Source organism: Siniperca chuatsi, linkage group LG7 (genome assembly GCF_020085105.1).
Source record: "Siniperca chuatsi isolate FFG_IHB_CAS linkage group LG7, ASM2008510v1, whole genome shotgun sequence".
Taxonomy (NCBI): domain Eukaryota; kingdom Metazoa; phylum Chordata; class Actinopteri; order Centrarchiformes; family Sinipercidae; genus Siniperca; species Siniperca chuatsi.
The window spans coordinates 5,560,654-5,581,298 of record NC_058048.1 but is presented as its reverse complement, the minus strand read 5'-3'; the positions used below and the strand labels follow the sequence as shown (position 1 = coordinate 5,581,298).

At 41.2% G+C, this 20,645-nt stretch overlaps 1 protein-coding gene across 3 annotated transcripts in view; it reads right to left on the bottom strand.

The window, feature by feature from the left end:
- Nucleotides 1-20,645, bottom strand: part of LOC122878709 (unconventional myosin-Ic-like) — a 65,870-nt gene extending 45,225 nt beyond the window's left edge. The window contains exons 1-2 of one of the 3 annotated variants that reach the window (XM_044201880.1): nucleotides 20,531-20,645; nucleotides 20,129-20,387 (exon numbers count right to left, since the gene is read on the bottom strand). In XM_044201880.1, the coding sequence (XP_044057815.1) occupies nucleotides 20,129-20,218 (90 nt within the window). In that variant the 5' untranslated portion in view covers nucleotides 20,219-20,387; nucleotides 20,531-20,645. Of the gene's footprint in view, nucleotides 1-16,014; nucleotides 16,449-20,128 lie in introns of those variants that run through there. The other 2 variants (XM_044201881.1, XM_044201883.1) reach the window with 2 other exon arrangements.

The window sequence follows — 20,645 nt, the reverse complement described above, 5'->3', positions numbered from 1 at the left end:
ATAAAAAAAAAGGATAAATAAATTGAAGTACGCAGTGTGGTTGTTAAGATATCCTTAATGTTGGTTTGGAGAATTTAATGTGCTCTTTAAGGAATAAACCAGCCTTTTGCATAACTGGCAAAAGGTCAAGCTGACGAGTATTTAATGAATATAATATCATCCATGTATCTGGTAGATCACTGGCTGTAGCACTCCTTGCCAAACCTTAGTAAATACACTTCAAGGAATGATAGTAAGGCTCGAGGTAACAATTATTTTCATTATCGATTAATCTGCAGATTATTTACTCGATTAATGGCTTCCTCATTTAGTCTAGAAAACATTTTGTCTGACCAACAGTCAAAACCCCCAAAATATTCAATTTACAAAAATATAAAAACAGAAAAGCAGGAAATCTTCATATTTGAAAACAGCAATCTTTTGGCATTTTTACTTGAAAAAGGACAAAATAATTGATTATTTTTATGACTAATCCATTAATCGACTAAACGCTTCTGCTCTAAATGATACTACACTACTAAAAGCATACTTACAAGACAAGTCTTCTAATAGTACTAAAGTTTACAGGCTTTTTCACTACTGAATCATATTGTTTTAAACGAAAGATTAATAAATAAGTAAAGCACATGTGTAGTGTTTTACCTACCTGTCTGCACACACAACTGTCACCATTAGCTGCAAAGCATTTGAACCACTTAGTTCTTTACTCATTTTGTTAGGAACTGTCTATTACGTGACATGGTGTACATGTTAAAGGGTTAGTGTGAAAAATGTGTAAAACATGAATAACTTTGTTGTCTATATAATATGTATGTCCTCATGTCGATCTCCCCAAAACTTGTTTTCTTTAAAGCCCCTATGTGTCAAATTTCTATGTGACTGTAGCATCTTTATTCTAATGACAAAAGTTTCAGTTTGTATAAAAATTAGACAATCATGGTGAGAATTGGTATGGTCTACATGATTTCAGCCCATTTATGTCAGCGTCCAAGGGTTGTGACCAAGTCCTTTTTGACACTACCACTGGGTGGCACCAAAGTCAGACATTTTCAAATCTAGCACATAGGGGCTTTAAATTGTTATTTATGTTATTAGAAAAGATTCTACAATAGTGCAAGAGTGAAGAATGATTTACTAGTAAGTACAATGTGTATAAAGATTTTGTAGTCTACTACTAGCAATCAGTAATAAAGTAAAGGGAAATAGTGGGATAACAGTGTGTGGACACACATAAATCTTGATAGCCTATACAACTAACCCCTCACAAAAAGCAGAGACAGACAAAATGTCTTTACTTATGTTCATGACTGGCCCTTACACAGACATAGAGGTAAAAAATAAAGACTAGAAGGGCCTGTCTCCCACAGTCGACAGGCCCTTCTAGTCAACGGGGCAGGTGGTGACTTGCTGAGAAAGAACTCAAAACATTGGGAACAGTCTACGTCTCCAACCCCCATCCCCACCCTTTTCTATCTACAGTGCATATGTATCCTGCTACTCCTCTACCACCCATTCTCCATCTCTCTTTATCTCTTATTCTCTTTCTTCCACATCTCTCCTCTCTGTCCCCACCTCCCCTATGGATAGAGGGCCTCTTGGTTGTATTTTTACCCAGCAGGCCTTATATGGAGAAGAGCTTTAGCTGTATGTTAAAACAATGCTGGCCTGCCTGCACGGTGCAGCCCAGCCCATGATACAGACTGACACAATAGACTCTAGGACTGATACAGGCTTATTATACCAATGCTGATTACTACTCTGAGCTTTTAGCAGCAGATATTTGGGCTAATGGGCAGTGCCTTTAAATTCCACTTGTTTCATAGCCAAAAAATTGCACTTACATTATTGGCCCTTTGACTTACAGGACAATATCCAGTTTTCAGTAGTGTATCTGGTCAGATATGATGGAAGAGAGGATATGATTTTACTGAGATACTTGCAATGAAATCTGCCTAACCCAGACTTATGAAACTGCTCACACCCCTAAAATGGTGGATATAATATGGCTCTTAATGCAATTTTATTGTCTCATGAGGGTCTAAAGGCTATTTTAGAAGGTTAATACTTGTAATACATTATCTTTTAATGTCTTACTCTGAACTAAAAACTGGAATACTACCCTTAAAGAAAGCAATTTAACATTTTCCTCCTCACCCACCTCTTCCTGTTCCTCCTCTCTTCCGTCCCTTTTGTCACTACCTTGTAAGCCAGCTGGTTGAACCACCAAACAAAATTGCAGCCAATAATGTTTGTATTGCACAAAGTAAATAAGGAAGTATTTCATCAGTTTCGACTGACTATAAGAAATTTGGACCTATCCAGATCACAGTTATTGTTGGGCATTATAACAGATTGAAATGAGTTTCCAAACATTGAATTTCCTGTTTACTCCGAGCACTTCCTCTTTGCTGATTAGACATTAATAACAGCTGAGCTACAGGACAAAACAAAACCAGACAATTAGAACTAACAGACACACTTTCCTTTCCCTCTTTACATCATTTTGGAGCCATTTTGGAGCCATTTCAGATGACATTCAGCAGCCATCTTTTTACATCTTAATGCAACAGCACGATTGTAGCAATCCCCTCAGCTGGCATCTACAGCTGAAACCACTACCTGTATGCACACACACACACACACACACACACACACACACACACAGGAGAGTCATTAAAGTGCTCAGCTGTCTTTATACATAGGGACTGACTGAAGCATATGGGGGAGTGAGAGGGGCGGGAGGACTATTTAGCTGGAAAGATTAAAAAATGTTAAAGCGTAAGAAAAGATTTGAAAGGAAGCGTGACAGTTGTGACAGATGGCTCCTCAGAGGCCATCGGTTTCTCATTAGTGCTGTTGACATGTCAGCATCCACCTACATTAAACCTGACAAATGGATGGGAATTTATGCGTGAACTGCTTGAACTTAGAGGAATCTCTGGAGAAAGTAACTTAACACAGACCCTCTACCAACACAAGAGGATACCTCAGCAATTTGGGCATACAGTTCATTGCAACATCTCTGGAATCGTCTCCTTAGATATTTATTACCAAGGGTTGGGCACACACAACTGCTCTGTGGGCAGAAACACACACATGTTCATTGCGCTATGCTTAAAAAGCAACTAAACCCCAAAGTTTTGGCTGAAGTGCCTCTACCCTGTAAATTAAAAAAAATGCCTCTAGAACGTGAAATAAGTATCAGCATGGGCAGCGCTGGGCAGAATGGACAGACCTACAACCAATCAGAGCAATGAAACGTGACGATACATAGCACAACGAGGCGGTGCTTGGTCCGTTTTCAAGCAGGAAGAAAATGGCGGCCTGGTCACAAACTTTCTCAAATTACAGCTAAACAGTACACTAAAATGTGTTTCTGAAAACATTTGAGGCAAGAAACAGGCAATGCAGTCACAGAATCTTGATTCATATTTGATCTGCCTAGTTTGACAGTTTGATCTGAGTTTCGTGAGCCTGGTGAGTTGCGCTGGACGGACCTGCAGACTGGACGCAGGCCCAGACCTACACCGCAGGATCATTTGTGTATACTCAAACTTGCGCGAGTAGCACAAGGCGAAAATTCACTTTGCGTTCTGTGTGAACACACGGAAGATCTTCCATTCACTACACTCGTAGCCAAAAATACATTCCACTGACACAGAAACACACACATAGCTTCTAGTGCTCATCTTGGAACAAAGCAAAGAAAAAATGGCCTTGTGGCGCACACACACTATTGTTGTTCAGGATGTTGCAGGTCATTTGGTTACAGTCAGCCAGCAGTGACCAGACAGCTACACAACCCTTACAACCCATAATCAGAGACACACCATCCTCCTAGCCATCCCCATGATAATGATGAAATGTTACACACTGCCAGGCATGACTAGTGTCTTCTGAGAGTGAGAGACAGAGAGGCATTCTCTGAGTGGCCGTGTGTGGGGGACCATGTGTGGATGTACAGTGCATCCGGAAAGTATTCACAGCGCTTCACTTTTTCCACATTTTGTTATGTTACAGCCTTATTCCAAAACGGATTAAATTAATTATTTTCCTCAAAATTCTACAAACAATACCCCATAATGACAACGTGAAAGAAGTTTGTTTGAAATCTTTGCAAATTTATTACAAATTTAAAAAGTTTAAATAAAATCACGTATTCACAGCCTTTGTTCAATACTTTGTTGAAGCACCTTTGGCACCAATTACAGCCTCAAGTCTTTTTGAGTATGATGCTACAAGCTTGGCACACCTATTTTGGGGCAGTTTCTCCCATTCTTCTTTGCAGGACCTCTCAAGCTCCATCAGGTTGGATGGGGAGCGTCGGTGCACAGCCATTTTCAGATTTCTCCAGAGATGTTCAATCGGGTTCAAGTCTGGGCTCTGGCAGGGCCACTCAGGGACATTCACAGAGTTGTCCCGTAGCCACTCCTTTGTTATCTTGGCTGTGAGCTTAGGGTCGTTGTCCTGTTGGAAGATGAACCTTCGCCCAAGTCTGAGGTCCAGAGCGCTCTGGAGCAGGTTTTCATCAAGGATGTCTCTGTACATTACTGCATTCATCTTTCCCTCGATCCTGACTGGTCTCCCAGTTCCTGCCGCTGAAGAACATCCCCACAGCCCCACAGCCCCACTACCATGCTTCACTGTAGGGATGGTACTGGCCAGGTGATGAGCGGTGCCTGGTTTCCTCCAGACATGACACTTGCCATTCAGGCCAAAGAGTTCAATCTTTGTTCCTCAGACCAGAGTATTTTGTTTCTCATGGTCTCAGAGTCCTTCAGGAGCCTTTTGGCAAACTCCAAGCGGGATGTACCTTTTACTGAGGAGGGGCTTCCATCTGGCCACTCTACCATATAGGCCTGATTGGTGGAGTGCTGCAGAGATGGTTGTTCTTCTGGAAGGTTCTCCTCTCTCCACAGAGAAACGCTGGAGCTCTGTCAGAGTGACCATCGGGTTCTTGGTCACCTCCCCGATTAAGGCCCTTCTCCCCCGATCGCTCTGTTTGGCTGGGCGGCCAGCACTAGGAAGAGTCCTGGTGGTTCCAAACTTCTTCCATTTACGGATGATGGAGGCCACTGTGCTAACTGGGACTTTCAATGCTGCAGAAATTTTTCTGTACCCTTCCCCAGGTCTGTGCCTCGATACAATGCTGTCTCAGCGGTCTACAGACAATTCCTTGTTCTTCCTGGTTTGTGGTCTGACATGCACTGCTAACTGTGGGACCTTATATAGACCAGTGTGTGCCTTTCCAAATCATGTCCAATCAAATGAATTTACCACAGGTGGACTCCAGTCAAGTTGTAGAAACATCTCAAGTATGATCAGTGGAAACAGGATGCACCTGATCTGAATTCGTCATGGCAAAGGCTGTGAATACTTATGTACATGTGATTTTTTTCATTTTTTATTTTTAATAAATTTGCAAAGATTTCAAACAAACTTCTTTCATGTTGTTATTATGGGGTATTGTTTGTAGAATTTTGAGGAAAATAATTAATTTAATCCATCTTGGAATAAGGCTGTAACATAACAAAATGTGGAAAAAGTGAAGCGCTGTGAATCATTTCCGGATGCACTGATACTGATATTCACTTGTGAACTTGTGCACAAATAGTCTGATTAATAGGACTGTGGAATTAATGCAAAACTGGGGGGTACCATCATGAAACCAAAAAATAAAAAATGTTAATTTCTCCTGTTTGGTTTCTGATTTTTTACTTAAAAGGACAACACAGGACAAGTGATTTACAGGGCAGATACAGTATGTAGCAGACAAAAAAAAAAAAAAAAAAAAAAAACGTTATTTAAAAAGGTGGAGTTTAAGAATGTCCTCTGTGAAGTTTTTCTTAGTGCCACACCCGCAACAATTTAATCCCGCTTGGGACGGATCGAACAGAACAGTTGTTCCAACTCTCCCGTTACAACAGCATAAAATTCCTTCACACGCACACACTCGTACAACTCCATCTAACCACTTGTCATAGTTGGACTGGGCAGGGCTGCTGTGGTATGTTAGATAGTGGACACTGATTATTTGGGTTTGTTAAGGAGGTATGCAGCTCACAGCTGTGTTAAGGATAAAAATACATTAATTAGGAAACTCCTGAGAAATCCTCGTGGGCTAGGAGGATAACATGCTGACCATGTAATCACATCGTTCCCGGTTTGAGTTTGGCCGAATAACACAGCTTCTCTGAGAAAGCAATTCTTCAGCTAAATGCTAACATCAGCATGCTAACATGCTCACAATGACAATGCTAACATGCTGATGTTAAGCAGGCAATGTTTACTATGTTCACTATGATAGTTGTGCGTGTTAGCATGCTAACGTTTGTTAATTAGCAATAAACACAAAGTACAGCTGAGGATGATGGGAGTGTCATTAGTTTTGCAGGTATTTAGTCATAAACCAATGTATTGGTTAAAATGACATTTTGACTTGATGATGGTGCTAGATGAAAGGTCAGGGGTTCATCAAAGTGATCACAATTCATCCTGAGTGGTCTGTAGGGTTTCACATGGCAGCATGTACTGTCTCTCCTTTAAATTCTTTAATATCTGTGTCAACTTTGTCACGGCTTGCTCACTAGTCCAGGGTGTTACCCTGCTTTACATTTAATCCATGCGTGTGTCTGGTTTGGTATGCTTTGAGTGGTCAGTCATGCGAGTCGGATGAGTAGCAGGCTGGGCAAGGTTTAAACCACTAGGAGTCTCTGTACCCCTTTTTCTGTGGGTGGGGTTTACTGTGCGTTCAGTGATCAGTCAGGAGAAGTGGTGTTTGTCTGGTACGTTTTCTGAGTGTGCACTCACGTCAGCATGCTTTCACCTTCAACAGCAAAGAGCAGGTAAAGACAAGGAATGAATGAATATTGCTCATGTATCAGTTTTAGCCATCAGAAACCCGTATCAGGCAAAGCCTAGTTTGTACCAGCCATCTTTATCTCATTCATCAACTGTGTTTGCATTCCTTCAGGCTCTATAGGCTGCTTTCTTTTTGCTGATATCTGGCTATGATTTAGTTTTTATTCTGTCAACCTCACAACACAGATCAAGTTATATATACACACACCACTTTTTCTGCCATTTCCCACATTCCACCTCCTACTCTTCTTTCATGTCACTCCTCATTCTTCTCAATCCCTCTCTCTCGCTCCCCGGGTCCAAGGCCACACCTGCTCATACTGTACTGACATTATCAAAGCTCCATGGAAAGGTTCAGTTAAAGGTTAACAAAAGGTACTGAGTGAGAGAGGAAGCCTTCATAGTCTTAACCAAGGATGTTTGTTGTATTGTCACCATAGTCAAGGCTATGGAAAACACACACGCACAGTTTGTTTCCACTAAATTACACTGCCCATTCAGAGAACTCCTGTTGTCCTGCAGGAGTATTTGTTTTTCAATAAGTGTGCCCTATTTCAAAAATCCTATTTGTTGATCTTTTGGTAATATGCACCATTTGAGTAATTTTGAAAATACAAAGTAGTGTTAAGCCTGACATTAAATGTGTTGCTCATAGACTAAAGGCCCAGTCACACCAGCATTTAAAATTGCTGAATTTTGTGGCATAATCAGTGGAATCACCTGTGGGTCGAGTTCAACATTAGTGAATTTCGATGCGTAAATTTGCACTGTTGACCAATAGCAAGCCATCTTGACAGTGGTGACTTTTGAAGGAATGGAGAACTAGAGAGTCCAAAATGGAGGAAGCTATCACAGCTTATTAGCTGTGCTGCATTATGTTTTATTTAACCTTCCTGAGTAAAAACTGCTCCACAAGAGGACTGCTTTTTAAACAGGAGTCGATGGTATAAATACATCTCTTGAATAAACTATGTGAACTATGTTCCATTAACGCCTGAGCTAACAAGCTTGCTACCTAACCGTTATCAAGCTCGTTAGTTGGAGAACCTTTATCCCTCTTCAATAGCTCTTTATTGAATGAAATAATGTACAAAACGCCAGGGGGGAGTCAACGGCTCAGTAAAGAGAAAAGAGAAAGAAGCTTGGAGAGCTGTTGTGACTGACTAGCCCTAGCATGTTCCAGGCTTGCGAGTGTGTCAGAGGTTAGCTTGGAAGCTACAATAGTTTACCAACTAGCCCTGCGAGTAGCCCCTAACTCACCAAGCCTCTAGCACTGCCTCCACTTTGTGGAGTAAATGTTTATCTATGTAGAAAATGTGTAGGTATGCATGTATGGACAAAAAGCAATTATAAAACTCCTAATCTACACTGTAACCATCAAAACAGACTGGCCTGATAAGTTCACAATATAAATGGTGCATTAAACGTCCTAAAGGTTTAAGTCAGAAACCGCTCCGGCAGGAACTTTCCTGATAAGGCAGCTATTAGTCACCCACAAGGCAAAGTAAACTGTGTTTGAATGGAATTTAAGAGAGCTCATTTTATTGAGCTCATTTTATGCTATTCATCATAGTCCAACGTTTTCTTTCCCATGTCTTTTATAGTCACCAGGTTCCAGTTTCTCCTGATACAAACATGCTTCATTCTCTCCACCTCCACCTGATTCTTGCTTTTGCGATTTGAACACATCTAACATGAACGAGAGATATGGAGTTAGCTAAAAAGTCCAGAGTCTCGCATCAGTCCAACACAAACACACACACACACACACACACACACACACACACACACACACTGACACTGACACACCATATGCACCCTTGTTTCAACAAACACTGAGATTTGCCTTTGGTGTCATTTCACAGCAAACACAGAGTGGGTGGGTGTGTCTCAACACTAACGGTATAGTTGCAGTTGGAAAATCACAGGTACACAGGAGAGGAGCTGACATAATTATAGGTAAGATATAGTACAGGATCCAGAGGGCTTAGGTCAGTTTGTCATGATTACAGAGATGGATGGAGAGGGAGGATGGATGATCTCACACACACACACACACACACTGCATGTACAAAACATACAAGACGCTTAACAGGTAAACGCAGACCCTTCATGGAGGGCATGTTAGCTCTAATTCATAAATGAGTATAACTCTATAACTGAAGGTGGTCCTAATATTTTGCTCACTAAAGGTATATTAACTGGTGGCATATGTCTATTTTGGGACAGTATACACAGTTTACCTTGCACACTATGAGGGTTTGGAGAGTGTTTTTTATTCCTTAGGCCACCTACCTTCTCCATGTGTGGAAGGCAGGGCTGGAATAAAATGACTCACATTAATAGGTATTCAAATAAACATCATAGTCTATTATTGTACATGGAGTTAAGGGCTCAAGTAACGTGCAATAGGTTTCTGGAATATTAAAAGAGAATTATTCTTTAATCCTTCTTAGCGGTGCTCTAATGCCCTGGTAAAATACCCAGAATGTTACAACAGGATTAAATGAACCTTTTCAACAGAACATCCCCAAAACAGACCCAGAAACTTAGACACACATGTTCCACCACACACAAACACACTCTCCTTCAGGCTTGAAGATGTGCAAGAGCAGGTGAAATGGAATTTCCAGTTTTCTTGCATTGTCTGGTTAATCTGAATGATGGTGTGCAGGTGAGGGTGTGTGTGAGAGTGTAGAATGGAACAAGATTAGGAAGTTAACTATTCAGCACTGTGAGAAGATATGAATGAGTAGTTCTGTCCTCAGATGACACCAACTTAATCCTGTCAGACTCAAATGAGGATGAAGGCAGCCAAAGAATTTGACAGTGAAATGGACTGAAGCAGTCCTTCTTTTAATACATTACCAAACATACACGCAGTTGTCACTCAAAGACCACAAGAACAAATTCTCATGTCGTGATTATGTTGATTAAATCCCTTGACTTCCAGTATATTGTATGTTTGTGTTCCACTCCACTGATTTCTAAGGCTCTGGATTAACAGAGAAACAGATACATGCCACATCTAAAACAGTGAGCAAAGTCAAAATGAAAAACTGTACTGTATTAACTGTTTTTGAAGCCTTTGTCATAAGCATTTGTATTCAAGTCATTTGAGGATTTCCCAGCTTCTGCAGTCACACTGCATGTACAAAAATGGCAGTGAAGCTGGCGTGGATTTTGACTCATTTCCAGGCTGGTTTCCAGTTGCTTAGCAGTCAAGGCTGTAATACTGAGGAGAAGCAGGACTCAGTCACTCATAACGTTTATTCCCAGCAGGGCGGGGCTCGCTTTACCGCTGGACTAGCTTTGGGATGTGGGAAAGAATCGCATGGAAAAGCTAAAGCAGTTGCCCACAGCGGCGGACTAAAACTAACCAGGCACACACATACTGTACATAGACACCCTCTAAGACTGTGAATCATCAACATACAGGTAACACAGTCTGAATCACTGCCAGACACATACCCTCATTACTTCCATTCTACTAGAGCCTCTTCTTACTTGTGTTTCTGCATAATTTCCAACACATCTTATGTAAAAACACACCAAAGTTGCAAAGTGGTGCTGCAACAATAAAGGGACTAATGCTGCTCACTACTTGAGGTGTTGTACATTATTCCTGATTAACCCAAATAAAATGATTTGTTTGGCATTACATAATTTTAAAGGCACTCAGTAAGTTAAATGTAACTATCATGTTGCTTGAGCATGAAAAATGTAAATCACTACACTGGAACACTATTCAACTACTTTCAGATTTTACACTTCAAATGACATTTCAACTCCTTAGAGTCCAAACACTTGAACTATCTTCAGCTCTTCCTCTTCAACTGAAATGTCAACTACTTTTACCACTTTCAACTGCATTCATCTTTTACTCCTTCACTGACATTTAAACTGCTTTCTTGTTTTACTCTTCAACTGCTTTTACTACTTACACGTCAAATGAAATTTCTCCTTTCAATGCTTACACATCGACTGGCACCCTTTCAGGTCACAGGAAAACTGATTATTTACTTCAACCGTTTTCTTGCAGGACTTTCACCGATACTTGCAGCTTGTTTATCGACTATACTTTGGCTGCCATTTCAACTCCTTTCAGTGCTTAAACTTAAGCGGAAACTTTAATGTCTTTCAACACAACCATTTTAACTGTTAAACTGTTTTCATATTTATATTTCAAATGCCACTTCAACTACAACTGTTTCAATATTTCAATTATTTAAAATCCAACCTTTCAGCAGCAGAAACAAACAAAAAAATGAATGAATGTGAAAGTCTGTAACTATACCTTAAAACTACTGATTGGACCATTAAAAAATGTCTGAATACTGACGTTCAACCCGTTTTCAAACACTGACCTCTCACTGAAATTTACAGCAGCCAATATTCAAAGTTGTCCAGTGCAGCTTTAGAGTAAATGTGCAACTTCCATGATGCTGAATGCTCCTATTCAGCATCCACTGAATGTAAAAAAGTGGAAGCACGCTAAAGAGCAAAAAGGTGGTGAGGTTGATGCTCAATGCTAATGCTACCTCATTTATCTGTATCGCTGTGTCTCCTGCTGTCTGTCTGACAAAGCCTAGATCAATAAACCTTCCTGTCCAGTGTCTCCAAAACATTCCCATCTCAATGTCTGACTCAGCTTCCCATATTGGCTACTTGCAGTCTCTATCTGCGGTAGTCATCATCTAAACAACCTCCCACACATACCACCAACATTACTAACTAAAGCTACTTTTATTCACTCACTCAGGTTTTATCACTTAACCTGATTTTTGATTTATCCCAGTATCATTCCTTAGTTTTCTCTCGCAGAAAATAGTGAAGTAGAAAATGTTATATATCAGTTTGCAGACACTGGTCTTTTGTTATATATCAGATATTAGCCCGTTAGTGTCATCCACCTCCAGAAACGTGGAACTGTAGCTGTTCCGTCTTACAACCAAGGAGCGTAGTCTAGAATGAGACGGAGAGGAAGAACAAATTCAGCCACTCTTGTTCTTGATCATTATTTGAAACCCACGAAAGCTTTCTTAAAATACTTGATTATTTATATCAGTACTTTCACCACCTTGCAAAACAATCTAGGGCACAACAACTGCCAAATTTGAAAAACTTGAATATCATCAGCTAAATATAATTTTTCCCTCAATAACCTGTGTCTTAAGAAATTAGTACAAAGGCCATGAATCCACTTTGAACTGGAAACTGCTGTTGCATTAGAACCTTATCAGTCCTATTCCTGGCTTAGTCTAGTGTGATATCTGTGCTTAATGTTATCAGAGCAGCATGTCCAAAGCCCTGACCATATCTCAATGCTTGGGTTTATACTGTAGTCACAGATGCCGGGTTTTAAACTAGGCATGTCTAACTTTAGGTGTATGACAAGGAACAGCTGTATAGCCCATGAATGAACTTATACATGGAGTTGTGCAAGTTAGCAGTTAGTTGGTCTGTATCACTTCAGGATTTTGTTAATGCCTGCTCTCTCACTTCTTCCATTAAAAAGTAATATACATAGCACCTTAAAGGAATAGTTCGACATTTTTGGGAAATACGCTTAGAGTTAGATGATTAATAACACTCATGTCTGCATGCTAAATATGAAACTACAGCCAGCAGCTGGTTAGGTTAGCTTAGTTTAGCATAAAGACTGGTATCAGGCTGAAACAGCTAGCCTGACTCTGACCAACAATAAGAAAATCAGCCTACCAGCACCTCTTATGCACAGTAATTAACATATTATATTTTGTTCATTAAAGCTGTTCAAAAACCAAGCTTAGCTAAGCAGCGAATAAGCGTATTTCCCTTAAAAGGTTGAACTAGTCCATTAACATCTATAAATAATTTCCACATTAAGTTTGCAACATAATTAAAAACAAGACTGTAACTAACCAAGAAGACTGGCAGCCTCTACTGGCAAAGCATTCTGTTCTGCCAAGTGGGATTGGTGGAAAATCTTCAGCCTGGCACTACAGGGTGCGAGTGCAAACTAAAACTAAAGCTTTCAGCATTTACAGCAATGGTGAATGAGGAAGGGATGGTCAAGTTAATGTTATTTGAAAAAGCTACATGCCTAATAAACCAGTAGGACTCACTTGTGCAGTTACAAGATCCTGATCCCTCACCAGCTTCCAAACCCTGCCAGCTGTGATGATTGCCAAGCCAGACGCACTGCTGGGAACTGAATCCTGGTCTATGCTGTGGTGGCGAGTGATACAGCGTTTTGCCCATTTCCTTCATTTGTGTGCGATGTAAACTTCCTTCTGCATGACAACTGTATCTTTAGCAACCATGCCATTTGTTGATGTGTTTGATATGACAGGTTCACATTAAATGGTCATAAAAGTGGAAATAAATCCCCCACTGAGCATTTCCTATGATACAGTTCAAGTACATGCATCTGTGTGAGTACATATGCATGCTTGAGAGTCTTTCCTGTTGTCGAGGTAAAGGTGGTGGTCTGGCTAACAGCCAGGCAGTCAGGTGTATCCTATGGGTTCCTCCCAGGATCCACACAACATGTAGCTGAGATATTACATGACCAGGAAAACCTGCACCCTGTCAACAGCAGTTCCTATATCCGCCAAAATAGAAAGCAGTGGTTCTCAAAGTAGGTCCATGGGAAGGTTCTTGGGATCTCCTAGCATATTCAGTATCACTATAATGTATTTTACTAGTTCATTACTTCAACAGATGAATGCTCCTTGAACTATTGAATCAGAAAGATGAGGAATCTGCCACTACAATGAGGCCATAGTTTGACTATTTATCTGATCAAATACCAGTCTAACAGCAAGCCAAGGCCAATAAACCAAATGACTCCTGACTGAACCAACTGAAACCTTAAAAGCTCCTTGCTTGATCATTCTAACATTATCTTAGTCATGTAAAATACATACAAACCCATTTCACAAGCCCTGTGTCTTGCTTACATAAGTATACAGAGCCAAGGGGAAAATGCCTAACCATGCAGAAGCAGGCTGACATTTGGGGTAAAAGCTCATTCTGACCCCACATTACCCAGCACCACTCTCTCCACAACTTTGTCACAGCCACAAACCAGAAATATCACCAAAACCCAGCCTATCAAGATTAAGAAGAGCTTGAAGCAAAGCACTAAGGGAAAGATCTGCGTTAAAGCATCTGCACCACATCAGTCCAATGGAAACTGCAGCTGAATAAATCTCACCAGGGAGTATATACAACAGGGGGAACTGCTTTGGAAAAATGTATTGACATCAGCACATTGATGTGTGCTTTGTGCCAAGTTGGATAATGGTGCAGACTATGCATGCTGAATATTCTGCACTGTGCATTTTCTCCCAAGAGCCACCAGTGTCCTTAAATTAGACCTATACATTATAGGTGAAAATGAACACTTGAGCTGTCTTTGCTACTTTGCAGCGCCGCTTCAAAGCCAATCATCTCCAATAACAAGCTGTCATTTAAAGGAGCTTACATCAAACTTAGAGCACAGTGACAGTCAACTTAGTGGCAGCTGCAGGCAGCCAATGAATGCTGGGAGGTCACGCCCTCCAGGTGACCTTGAAGCAACAGGTCAGCTGCTCTAAGCAGCTTGACCCTGAGGAATACGCCGCCCACGCTGGCTCATTTCTTCACACTTCTCTGTTCTGAGTCAGCTGAAGACCAATGTAAACAGTGTTGAGAAAAATTATTTCAATTACCAATCCTTCATCTGCATATCTGTTTAATCATTTTATATTTTCATATCAGTTTTTTCAGTTACAGCATCCCACAAGGATCATTTCAATCATTAGATGCGATTTCTTGTCTGTTAATACCATATGTTCTTTTGTTTGTGCACGAACAGGTTGCATTGTATGCCAGGTGCTTCCCTTGTGTTTGTGTCACGTACAAACCACACACACATTAACAGGTGGACAGGCACGTTGACAAAGCCTTCCTCACAGACACTTTCTCAGCCACAGTCAGACAGCTGAAAAATATTTATAGGAACAAAATACATAATATAGAAAGTCCTATCAAACTGACAAACAATGTTGAATGTGAATTTCGTATTTTAGGGAAAACAGCAAACATGTTTGTGGTTGGTATCCTTATGATGGAGATGGTTACCAACCCTTCATTTACCATCCATTTAACACTGATTATGGCTTACGCTGCACACAACACATGCTCCACTCCCTCCTGACAGGGATACATCAAGTAACTTTCCAGCAGCTTTGTACTCACAGGTGTGATACCTGTGAGGTTAGCTATTTAGTTAACTACTTTAATCTGTGTCTGTCTGGCGTCTATAAAAAGACAACCCCAACCTGAAGGATTTGAAGTTGTAGGCTACACGCCAAATCAGTACGTGGCTAAAAGGTTCCCAACACTGCCTTCAACGAACGTCAGTTAGCCAATTCACTGGCGCTACAGGTCCTGATAACTGACACGTAAAGTTTAGAAATTAAACCAAACTTAATTCAAAAATATACCTAAAATTAGGTTTTTCTCTTCTCTTTGCTGAACGCTACGGGCCAGCGACAGCCTAAACGGAATTCATACTAATGCTAGCTATTCAGAAATCATAGCTAGCATTAATTATAAGCCAGGCACAAATCCAATACATATAACACCGTATTTAAATCAAGTTTTCAGCTTCTGCAATTAGCTAGGTTAACGTAGTTCACAATAACCTAGTGTGAAACTATGGAGTAAGTTAGCGGTCGAGTGTAAACGCTCAGCTATAAATGTCGTCAACGTAATACAACATTGACATGTTGAACATATGCAGAACTGAAGTGTTGCTCTCACTGATTTGTTACAGGTCTTAACATGTGTTTTACCGAGTAAGTGAGTTGCCAACAGGCTGTACAGCATTAAATTGCGACATTTTTGAACGGCATTTGGCATATCCGTCCATATGGCACGAATCAAGGCTTTCCGCCTACTCACTCAAGCATGCTGCAATATCACAAATTACTCTACAGAAACTTTCCAAATGTCACAACTAATACAACCCCCCTGCCATTACAAGTAACGTAACTTAAACACTAACTGGCGTTAACGAAAGTTAAAAGTTCTTAGCAGTAACGTTAACGCCAAAAGAATGCGCGGTAAGCATTACGCAAAGAGATGCTAGGTGTTTTGTACTAACGTTAACATAAAACATACCTTAAAACAGCCGAGGTCAAAAACGGTGTAGTAGTCTCTCTTCTGCGACTGACTTCTTGTCGTCCAGATGGACTAGACTAGTGGAGATATGTGGTTCAGTCCCTCCGCTGTGAGTGACTCAGCCAGTGACTGGTGTGTGTCAGTAGGTAACATACAGTACTGTGTGCGAGTCCTGACGGGTTTCTCCTGACCCTCCCACCCCTCCCAGTCCAGACCAGCGCTCCCGCTGTGGGCTCTGCTATAACTGGGACTTCTCCCGGACTGCAGCCTCAACAGAGGACTTCACCTCTTCTAGCGGTTCAGCGGTGTAGTCATATTCATATCTCAGTGGTGAAACGATAGATAATGGTGTTAATATGAAAAAACTCAGTTTTCGGTTTTGTTGGGAATCAGTTCCCCTAAACCCCCTAAGGGAGTGGTGAGGCAATCCCCCCCTTCCTTTTCTTTCACTGAAGGACCGGACAGCCCTGTAATACCAGGAAGCTCACTGAGAACCCATCCCATAGCTCCTGCATGAGTGATAGTTTACTTTAGACAAGCCACGCACCATGTCGTCATTGTTTTCTCTACAAACACGTCACTGTAAATTAGGCAGCCTTGTTATCTTCTTGTCTAGTGGACAAAAAAAATGCAGCAGTCTTCAGATCTCCCCTTCCTTCACACATTTTGGGTAGTCCAGTAAAAATAATGTACCGTGGTTAGATCAAACGAAGCGTGCCAGGTTCCCTGACAAAGCCCCTTTCGTGCTGGGCTAATGTGGAACAATATACACATACCTTTCATGAGTGGGAGAGAATAATAAGCTGGATTCGCAAATGTAGACATTTCTATTTATTTTTTGATACGAATCCGCAAATTGACACGCCTGACTTGAGCACAAGCACTGAACAAATCCAAAATCCGGAGCATCCATCAGCATTTAAAACATCTTTAACTTTTACAACTGGCTGCTGCCTCCTGATGATAAACTAGAGGGAGGGGACGGTGTGCACAAATGTGAAACATCGTTAAATAACCACATATTTGAATGGAGATTGGCGCTGCCGCTACTTTCTCTACAGTGCAGGGCATATCCAGTGTAATTCAGCTGCAAATGGCACCACGGTGGCATTATAAAATGCCAGGCTTGCATCAAACTGCTCTCATAACTGGTGCTATCAGTTCCGAAGAGTTCTCGTAGGCTACCCTCTACCGTCTCTGCAGCCGCCACTGCACCTACACCCTGACTGCAGACTGCCAGCTCCTCCCAACAGCAGGAGGAAGTCCAGTCTCCTTCATGACAAGCCAGTTCTAAGTAATATGGGTGTGAGGCGATGGATTGCAATTTTGAGCTGAAATGTGTTTATCATTAATGAATCAACACTTTTATGTTCTTAAAAAAAAAAAATCTCTAATGCAGTAATGGAGTCTGGACACCTCAAGGGGCTCCTTGGAGGATTTTGTAAGGTGTCCCCAGTCTCAACCTAAGAGACAGTTTCACTTTCACCATTATTTCACTCCCTAGAATTCACAATGACAGAACTTGAGAGAGGCTGCATGGTAAAGGGTTTTTACAGCAGCACTCCACCAGTATGCAGTATGCAGGGCTGTAGCTAAAATCTTAGAAAAAGTGAATTGTAAATTCAACTCTCAGTACCCTAATCCCTAATTTTTATTGTATTTTTCATGGTTAAAATTAGTTTCATAGTTCTTTGTTCAGTTAACAGTTCAGTTATGTTTTCTGTACATTCCCCTATTAAATTATTTATTATTTTTAAACATTTTCGTTGGCCTAAAGGATGTCACATTTCAAAAATAATGAGTCTAAAAATTCCAAAATTAGCCTATAAAATACCCATCATGTGTAAGGTTTTAATTGTAGGATGCAAACTTTTTGTTCAACCTTAAGCTAAAAACACTGAGGTCCTGACCTCGTGTGTCCTCAGCAGTACAGCCCTGGTAGTGTGCATCTGTTTGGGGGTCCCACACATAACACAGTTTGGGAGTTCAGTGTGCTGCATAAGTCAAGAAAGAAAGAAAATACGCCACTGCAGCCTCTCGTTCCTTTCAGATATTACTGCAGAGTTATGCAACATGTGCCTTATCCATGTGAAGGTGACCTCAACCAGCTGGTCAGCTGGCTGCCAATGCCAGAGATGGACTGTAATATGGCTGCACTGCCAGAGGGGGGAGTGATCGATTCAGCCTCAAACAACCCACAACCAGTGGCATTGGCTGACACACACACACACACACACACACACACACACACACACAGGTTGTATCCTGTTGACAAGGCAATGTTAGACAGACAGACTGTACAGGACAAAAGGCCGGTCGTGACACTGACCCCCCCACCTCCAGCCCCGACCCTTCACCCTCCCCACTCCACTTCTTTAGAACCAAAACCAGGAAACTCTCACTCGCTAAAACGTAGCCACACACACTTTTTATTTGTTTCGGAGCCAGTTAACTCCACAATATTTTCTTTGTGTAACTTCACCTGACTTCAGATTGTTATTGACATTTCTGTTGTTATATAATTGGCCGGGAGAAGATCCAACAAAGCTTGTCACCCGTGTATTTGGAACCCTACGTGATTACATCCGTCATTGTCCCTAGAAATCTAGTCAACATGGGAAGGTTACAAAGGTTTGATGCCATATGACATTGGTCATAGCTTAGTAAACAACTGATGACACCGACACACACACACACCTTTCACACACATCCAGAGATGCAGCAGGGTGATTTGACCTTGGAAGAATGTGGAAGGGGAAAAAATGAAACTGTGTACTGGAATGTCTTTGTCGTTTCCTCCCGTCCAGGCTACAGTACATTCCACCCCTCCCCAATCATCACTGATCAGCACATCAGCAGGCTGCAATAACTGCACCACATTCCTCTTACTATACATCCTCATCCTGTGTCAGCCCACGCTTTACTGTACCAACTGGTACCTTACCGTGGGAGGGTGATTTTAAAAAGCCCACTCCCTTCATTCCTTAGATACTATAGATATATATATATATATATATATTAGTCAGCTGTCTTTATTACTGCTCTCCTACATAAGACAAGAACAAATATGTAACACATGTCAAAATGTTTTAGAGCAGTGGATGTCTCTTTTAATTCCTGCATGGAAACATTACTAAGGGAAAACTGCAGAAGCTACAGTGATGCTAACAGCACAACTAGATTTCCATGATTAAAAATGTGTGTATGCTAACTTTGAGGGGCTACTCCAGCAATTTAGTATTGCATTTCCATAAAGTTGGGGGACTCACAACTGACAGGTTAAAAAAAAAAAAACATTACATGTGATTTGATCCATTGTTGATATAAAGCCGGTGTGGCTACATTGGATTCTGGTCCGCTGAGGTTACAGTTGGTGCAGAGATCAGTATCTCTGCTTATAATTCATTTTGTGGGACACTAAACCTGACTTTTACAGCTGATTTCATAAATGTCTGTGTTTGTGCAGTGAGACTAAGGAAACTCACCTGTTGAGACCCTGGGATGCACTGTACATCACCAAAGAGTGTTCCAGGGTAGACACCTTTAATGTGAAATTGATATTTTATGTACTGTGTCCTTTCAACTCTTTAAAAAGGTCATTATCTGCTCTATGTAACGCTTGTCAGCAGGATTCTCGGTATGTTACTAAGTCCTGATGTCTGTAACAAACCGAGTTATGTCACATTGTGACTTTGCATAAATCCCATCCTATTCATGTCAATAAAGCCTTTCTACCACTATACCATACACTATACCATTATTTTGTAGTAGCAGTCCACAGAAGCAGCCCATTTGTCCATGTATAATTAATTATGAGTACTGCTTATTATAATTCTGAGAGCACTGCTCAGAGCCAAACGGGATTTCAACTTATTTACTAACCACAGCTGTTCTGATTTATCTCTGCAATTTACATGACAGACAGTATACTCTGAAGCAATTTACAGTTCTTAAAATATGTAAATGTTTCTCAACCTCATCCCTGTGGGGGATGAACCCTATAACCTCAGCTGTGTCAGCATCAATTTCTACCACTGAGCTGCATAAAACCCATCGGAATGAAGGATGAGTGGAAAAATCTGACTCCAGATCTGGCCACAGTGTGTGAACTGACCTTGCAGTCGTGGCAGTAGTTTTCCCCGTTCTTCCCCGGAGGAAGGATGATCTCCCCTGTTGGAATGAGCTGGATCCTCAATTCCATCATCGTTCCCTTTTCTCGTTTTTTCCCGTCCCTTTTCTTAAAGTGATTCCGTCTCGTTTGGTGCTGTCTGTTCCTCTCACACTTTGACAGGAGTGTCAGAGGACGTAGATTGTACCTCTCCCCTCAGGTCCTTTGGCAAATCATTAGAATGACAGAGAATGTGCCTAGAAGACTATCCCGAGAGATGTCGGAAAAGCAAAAACGTCACTCTCAGAGACCTTTACTCACATCAGAAATACATGCAAGTAGGTCATAAATCTCTCTCCTATATGCATATGAAGAGAAATGCTTTATCTTTCAAGTGGGAGCTCTTACCCGACAGAGAAATTTTACTTCCTGACACGAAGATCCAAAAGCACTGGCGCAGAGATTTGGAGTTGAGGTGTTACCTGTTGCAGAGCGAAGAGTCACAGTGAGGCCAGCTTCCCCT